At 35.0% G+C, this 7,738-nt stretch overlaps 1 protein-coding gene across 1 annotated transcript; it reads left to right on the top strand.

The window, feature by feature from the left end:
• The first annotated feature begins 4,217 nt into the window (after positions 1–4,217).
• On the top strand, positions 4,218–7,385 carry LOC104243924 (ubiquitin C-terminal hydrolase 22). The gene is made up of 3 exons (XM_009799205.2): positions 4,218–5,354; positions 5,773–5,891; positions 6,147–7,385. Exons 1-3 carry the CDS (start codon positions 4,579–4,581, stop codon positions 6,908–6,910), a joined length of 1,659 nt encoding a protein of 552 aa, XP_009797507.1. The 5' UTR covers positions 4,218–4,578; the 3' UTR covers positions 6,911–7,385.
• Positions 7,386–7,738: the final 353 nt, after the last annotated feature.

Genomic DNA, 7,738 nt, shown 5'->3' with positions numbered 1-7,738 from the left:
GTCTAACGGGTCGGGTTAACCCGTAACCGGACTGGCCCAGACCGGTTAAAATCGGACCGGCCCGGTACATAGGGGGCCGGGTGGGCTGGGTAGGAAGGGTACACGGGGTTGGTCCGTTTATTTTTCTGTAACTGTTAACCGGACCGGTCAAACCCGATCCACATGAACAGTGTTGTTTACCGGTTTAACCGGACCGGAACAACGGCTAATTCTTTTTTTTTTGTTTTTTTTAATTTTTTGAAATCAGTGGGGCCCACTAACCGTTGGCAACGGTCACCCCTGGCAGGGATCCGTTGCCCAATGGGTTAATTGCATTAAGAGCCTCTTTTTTCTTTAAAATTTAACTTTTTTTTCAATTTACAAAATTAACCTTCTCTAAAACTATAAATACCCCTCCCCCTCTTCTTCATTTCTTCACTCAACTCTCATTTCTCAATCTCAATTTCTCTCATTCTCTCATTCTCCAATTTTCAAGACTTCAAGTTTTCAATTCATCTTCTAATTTTATTTGGCTCTTTTTTCTTGAATTTAATTTATCGTGTTTTATCATTCGGATTTTGAAGTTTGAACAATTGAACTTCAAAATTGAAATACATGCTTGACGTTTGTTCGTGGTAATATCGGAATTGCGTAATCAAGTGCTCAATTTATTGTCGAATTCGGTGCACTCCCTCCAATTCTTTCTCTTATTTACTATTTTAATTGCATATTTAATTTTAGCTTATACTTTAATTTTTACAATATGTTTAATGTTGCTAAAAGAGCGTGTAGAAAAGTTGCTGGTAGGGGAAATAAAAAAAGAGTTAGTCTTTCAGCATCTGGTAGTAATAGTAATACCCCATTTACACATGTTTCCGAAACATCGCCTAATGATAATATAGATTATGAACAATTACAAGAAGATTTTGGAATAGAAGATAATGAATTAGGAATGGAAGATGGGATGCCAACTACACCTACTAGTGCTAGAGCTGGTAGTGTTGGAGTTGCTACAAGGGGTAGTGGTCGTGGCACTAGTAGTAGACCACCTGTGGCTCCGACTACTAATCGTAAAAAAAGAAGTAAGGTTTGGAATTTTTTTGAAATAATTCAAGGTACTGACAGAGTTAAATGCAAACTTTGTAAAGATGATTTTAAACATTTGACCGGAGGAAATTTAGGGCGGACTGGGACGCTTAGTAGACATATGAGAATTGAACATCCCATAGAATGGGGCTCTGATGGTGATGGAAATCAAACAACTCTTAACCCTACTACTGGGGGAATTATGAAATATGATAAAATGAAGGATCGTGAGGAGTTAGCAAAAATGATTGCTTTGGGTTGTCTACCTTTTTCTTTTGCTTATTCATCATATCTTATTATGTATATTCAAAGGATTTACAATCCTTTATTTAAAGGTATTCCTAGAAGTACTTGCAGAGCTGATATCTTTAGACTTCATGGACAATATCAAACATACATACGTTATTTGTTTAGCCACCTTCCTTATAGAGTTTCTCTAACTTCTGATATTGGTCATATTGTTAATGGAAATGATTATTTGACATTACATTTCATTGGATAGATGATACTACTTGTATGCAAAAACGTATTATCGCTTTTAGATATGATAAAGATCAGAGTCATACTGCTACGTTTATAAGTAGTACTATTTGTGAAGTTGTTGAATTTTATAATCTCAAGCAAAAAGTATTGTGTATGTCTTTTGATAATGCTTCTAACAATAATGCCGCAATTTCAATATTAAAACTGCATTTGCAACCACCTCTTGATGAAATTTTTCATGTTAGGTGTGCATGTCATGTTTATAATTTAATTGTTAAAAGTGTCCTTGATTTATTTTCAACTGGGATTACTCATGTTAGAAAAGCAGTTGGTGTTATTCAAGGAAATAATAGACAATCTAGAATCAAGGAATTTAAGAATAAGTGTGTCCAGTATAACCTTAAACCCAGATTCATGCCAGACGAAATTGTTACTAGATGGAATTATACATATATATTTTAAAAATATTGCTACAAATATAGATTCTCAATAACTGAAGTTGCTAATGTGCATTGTACTGATCCAAACCGTATGTTAACAACTACTACTTGGGAGGTCATTAATGATGTTGTTAAATTTTTACATAAATTTTATACAGCTACTGTTGAGTTTTCTGGAGCATATTACCCTATTGTTACTATGGCTTTAGTACATATAGCTGAAATTTCTTTTCTACTCTTTGAATTTAACAAGAAAGAAAAATATAAGGATGTTGTGGAAAAATGCAAGCAAAATTCAAAAAATATTTCTTTCCAATTCCTCCAATTTACTTAATTGGTGCTGTTTTAAATCCTTCTATTAAGATGTCTGATTGTCACCAATTAATAAATGTTTTATATACTTATATGGAGATTGGACCAACTGAAACCCCATATTTATATAATTGTATGAACAAGCTAAATGAATATTTACAACAATTATATAATTATTATGCAAATGTAATTGATGATGATGCTCGTACTGTAGGCAATGTTAATCCCACTATGCACTGTACCACTTCTGCTACTGTGGATGATGAAGAATGCCTTGATAGTTTTAATATTTTTTCTACATTTTTTAACACTCAAACCAGTAGCATGAAAAAGAGCCTTGCACAAAGGAATTTTCACCGTTGGGATGGTGGCATGATAATGGAAAGTAATTTCCTGTTCTTTTCGCTATGGCTCGGGACGTGCTGAATGTGTCAATTTCAACTGTTGCATCAGAGAGTGCATTTAGCCAAGCAAAATAACAACTTGGAGACACCCGTCACTCATTGGGAAGCAATGCTTTGGAAGTTTTAGTATGTTTCAGAGATTGGATTAGATCGGAACGAAGAAATCAAGGACGTGAAGATGTTGATAGCCCAAAAGACGAGGAACTTGGAGATATATTAACACATGGTAACACATCCGAATTTAACACTCCAGAAGAAGGTCACTCAGTTCATATTGATTATGAAGAACTTACTAAGGCAATGCAAAACCTTTGAATTTACTCCTTTTTTTTTGGTTAATTTACTTGTTGTTAAATGTAAATCTTTCAATTTGTAAGTTTGAATTATAAAATAAATGTAGCACTTGCAATTTATAAGTGCAATTTTTTTCCATCTTCCTTGTATTCTTTATATTAATACAAAGTATTAATATAACTTACAATAGTTATACAAAATACAAAAAAAAAATACAATAAACCCGGCCCGGCTCGGCCCCCTCAACCCGTAACCCTTACGGTTTAATTTTTACCCGGATGAACCCGAACCCGTTAACCCGATAAGCCCCAACCCGTAATCGGCTCGGACCATAACTCGTACGGGTACAAAAAATCCCAACCCAGCCCCGCCCGGCCCACCCGTTTAACACCCTTAGGGGTCGTTTGGTAGGGTGCATAAGAATAATGCTGAATAGGGTGTATTAGTAATGCTGGTATTAGTTATGCTTGCATTAGTTATGCTGGTATTAGTTATACTGACATATTTCTTATCCATTATTTGGTTTGATGTATTAAAGCATTGCACAATTTCTAAAAGAATTACTTGTTTACAAAAATGCCCTCAAAACCAGTCCATCACTGTAACTTTTTAAAAAAGACATATTTTGAGAAATATTTTTATATGAAAAAGTTTTAAAAAATTATTTGATTTGTCTACATATATTGTAATATAGAACTAAATATTTATTTATAAAAAAAGGAATATGTTAAGTATTTATTTATTTACTAGAGCTATAATTTTATTTCTCACTACTTGGATTATTTTAAACTTGCATTTAATATAATAACTAGCATATTTTAATCAAGCATAAATTTTGAAGGATAATTTTGTCTTTAACTAAGCTAATGCATGCATTAAAACCCATTGCATTGCTAATATCATGGTTTTCTATGCATTAGTTATGCATAGGATAATAGCAAATAGGATATATAAGTAATGTTTGCATAACTAATGCATAAGTTCAAAATATCTACCAAACATGATATTATTAATACACAAAACTAATGCATGCATTATTTTATCTAATGCATCCTACCAAACGACCCCTTAATCCTATATAAACAAGAAGTAAATGTCAACGGCGGCCACGATTTCGCCACGCGAAATGCCAAATTGGGCTGCACAGTAACACCCGTGTTGTTTCCTACAGGGAAATACATGATAGTCGGTCTCCTACGCAAAAAAGCGCCTCCTTTTGACCTTTTCTTCTCCTTTCCCTTCCTTTCCCTACTAGTCTCTGTTTCTATTCTCTTCCTTTTTAAAAAAAAAAATCAATTTTTAATTGGAATATGACCAAAAATATTTACTATTTTTAAATTTGTTATCAATTTAGATCAACCCATTCATTTAAATTTTTACAGAGATAGTAATAATATATCTTTGATTTTTTATTATTCTTTTCTTGATCCGTTCACTCTATGTTCTTGAATTTTTTTCCAGCTTAAGTTTGATTGTTTTTCGCAGATCAAAGAAAGTTTTGATTTTTATTTCTTGTTTCCTTTTCTTCTTGTATATTTACGAATTTGATCTTTACTTTTAATCAAGATTCAAAGAGTAGTATGTGCTCAAGTAACTCTTTATATATAAATCCAAAGCCCTGTAAGCATCTTGCAGATTACAAGGTGAAAAATGGTATGAGTGGGTATAGTTTGATCCAAGAATGTTTTAAGACAACCCCATATGGTAGGACCACATTAGAAATATCCAAATCAGAGCTACCTAGATGTAGTATTTGTAGTGGACATGAGGGTAGATTTTACATGTGTTTGATCTGTTCATCAGTGTTATGTTGTTTGTCACCTGAATCAAACCATGCCCTTTTGCATAGTCAGTGTAAAGCTGGGCATGAGATTTCAGTAGACATGGAAAGGGCTGAGCTTTATTGCTCAGTGTGTTGTGATCAGGTGTATGATCCTGATTTTGATAAGGTTGTGATGTGTAAACACATAATGGGGTTTCCTAGAACAGAAATTGGGGTTGTGGAGAGTGAGTTGAGGTTGAGCAAGAGGAGAAGGTTGAGTTTTGGGATGGATTTAGATTCAAAGAATATGAAGACGTTGTTTTTAAGGAGGGATCAGAAGTCGAAATCATGTTTTCCTTTAGGATTAAGGGGTTTGAACAATTTGGGGAATACTTGTTTCATGAACTCTGTGTTGCAAGTGTTACTTCATGCACCCCCTTTGAGAAATTACTTCCTTAGCGATAGGCATAACCGAGATATTTGCAGAAAGATGTCGTCGGATCGGTTGTGCCTGCCTTGTGATATTGACCTTATCTTCTCAGCTGTCTTTTCTGGTGATCGGACCCCTTATAGTCCAGCTCGGTTTCTTTACAGGTCTGTAAGTGTTAAAAGGATTTATCTCCTGTCATTATCTCTTAATTGCTTTTTATCTGTGCTCACCATTTAATGTATTGATACTGGATATTTGATTATAACATGGCCTGCAAAATTGTAAATAATGTTTACAATTTTTAGCGCTAACTGCATAGGTTTTCACTTTGAAGTTTTTGGATAAACAAGATTTGGTGCATTACCGCTAAAATCAGACAATAAGCAAGATTGCTATTCTCTTATCGTGATAAAATAAATCTGTTGAAATTTTCTCTATGCTGCTATGTCCACCTAAGATATCATCATTTGTTTAATTTAGATTGGATGCTTATACGTGGAAAATGTTAACTTTTATTGGACGTTGACATGTTGAAAACTTATGTAGTGATTCTTTTAATTGAAATGTTGTTTATTTTTGCAGTTGGTGGCAGCATTCAGAAAATCTTGCTACCTACGAGCAGCAGGATGCTCATGAGTTCTTCATTTCAGTTATGGACAGGATCCATGATAAAGAGGGGAAAGCTAGTTTGGCAACCAAAGGTATCTTTTGCTGAGAATGGCTGGTATTCTTCTTGTTTATGTAGGACATTATGCTACGCAGTGAGTAAATATAGTACAGATCTTGTCTATGTACATGCGCAATTTCCTTTCTGGGATATCAATTTTGGCCTGTACTTCCATTTGCTGTCAATGCATTGATGAGAAGAGGGATGATTCATATATAACCTTGAGAACTGAAGATTTGTGGCTTCCTCTAGTTCTTTTTCTCTGATAAAAATAACATTTCTTAAACAGATAATGGAGATTGCCAGTGTATTGCTCATAGGACTTTCTATGGGCTCTTGAGATCTGATGTCACATGTACATCGTGCGGATTCACTTCAACAACTCATGATCCTTGTATGGACATTTCTCTTGACTTGAATAGCTGCAACTCCAGCCCAAAGGATTTTGCTAATAAGTCGAGTAAGCCAAATGAATCTCTTGTAGGTTGCTTGGACCTCTTCACACGACCAGAAAAGTTGGGATCTGATCAGAAACTGTATTGTGAAAATTGTCAGGAAAAGCAAGATGCATTGAAACAAATGTCCATCAAGAAGCTTCCGCTGGTGCTATCTTTTCATATAAAACGCTTTGAACATTCTCCCACCCGAAAAATGTCCAGAAAGATTGACCGCCACCTGCAATTTCCTTTTTCTTTAGACATGAAACCATATTTATCATCTTCAATTGTACGAAAGAGATACGGGAACAGAATCTTTTCATTCGACGGTGATGAATCAGATATTTCTACGGAATTTGAAATTTTCGCTGTGGTCACACATTCAGGGATGTTAGAATCAGGTCACTATGTGACTTATTTGCGTTTGAGAAACCAATGGTACAAATGCGACGATGCATGGATTACTGAAGTCGATGAAGAAGTTGTCAGGGCCTCACAATGCTATCTGATGTACTATGTACAAAAGATGCTTTACCACAAGAGTTGTGAGGATGTTAGCTGCCAACCAATGTCACTTCGAGCTGACACATTTGTTCCTATAGCTGGTTGCTGCTAGAACTGCAGTTTGTGCTCGGGTGCAATTCTGGCGGGAAAGGTATTGGGGGGCTGTGACCATGATGGTAGTCCACGGGCTCTCCACCAGCCAAGCTGTCCTGGTTCAAGGGATGATATGCCGAAAATTGTATGGTAATATGATTCGGAATTTGGGTTGCGAGATAGAATGCTGAAACCTTTAGGGGGGATCTCTTGGTGAGGACTCTTACAAAGATGGAACCACCAACTTGGTGGCATCTTTGGTTCAAGCATTAATTTACTTGTTGAGGCCATAGAAGGAGCCCTATGAATGTACAGTAACTTAACAATGTCAGGGGCATCTTCTTCTCTTTGGTTCATTTAATCTCTTCAAGATTCCTATTGATTTTTCATTGTTGGGTTCTTTAGAGGGATCTCTCTTAGTCCTGTTGGTTTGTTTGAGATTGAATTATACCATATAACTTGATTTTATCAGTCAAGAGGATACTTTACATGAATAGTTTCAAGAATTTCTTTTGTAGGATGATTGGTTTTTGTAAATGTCAAAAGAGTTATGGTAGGGCTCGTGTCAGAGAGTTATGGTACCTCCTTTAATTTAAGGCTAAAAATGAGCTGCTTATTGTTAGTTCGAAATTTCAAGAAATGACTGTTTATGATTGAAAATTTTATGTTTTTACTCACAAGCGAAAAGATCATCTAAACATATCAATAATGGTTTTATTGAACTGTCCTAATATAACAAGATCATAAATGATGCCTCATTCATCTTTCGCATGAAATAAAAAACCTCGTCGAATTAAATTTTCAAGGGGTTTTAATTTTGAAATATCCATATTCGAACTTGTTACTC

This window comes from Nicotiana sylvestris, chromosome 8, assembly GCF_000393655.2.
Source record: "Nicotiana sylvestris chromosome 8, ASM39365v2, whole genome shotgun sequence".
In the NCBI taxonomy this organism is placed as follows: Eukaryota; Viridiplantae; Streptophyta; class Magnoliopsida; order Solanales; family Solanaceae; genus Nicotiana; species Nicotiana sylvestris.
The sequence above is the reverse complement of the archived record's forward strand: the minus strand, read 5'-3'. Positions and strand labels throughout refer to the sequence as shown.

Bases quoted from the DNA above. Each gene is read 5' to 3' on its own strand.
- LOC104243924 (XM_009799205.2), top strand. From the start codon at position 4,579: ATGTGCTCAAGTAACTCTTTATATATAAATCCAAAGCCCTGTAAGCAT. The intron at 5,355-5,772 runs GTCTGTAAGTGT...TTATTTTTGCAG, and splicing joins CCAGCTCGGTTTCTTTACAG to TTGGTGGCAGCATTCAGAAA. The intron at 5,892-6,146 runs GTATCTTTTGCT...TTTCTTAAACAG, and splicing joins AGCTAGTTTGGCAACCAAAG to ATAATGGAGATTGCCAGTGT.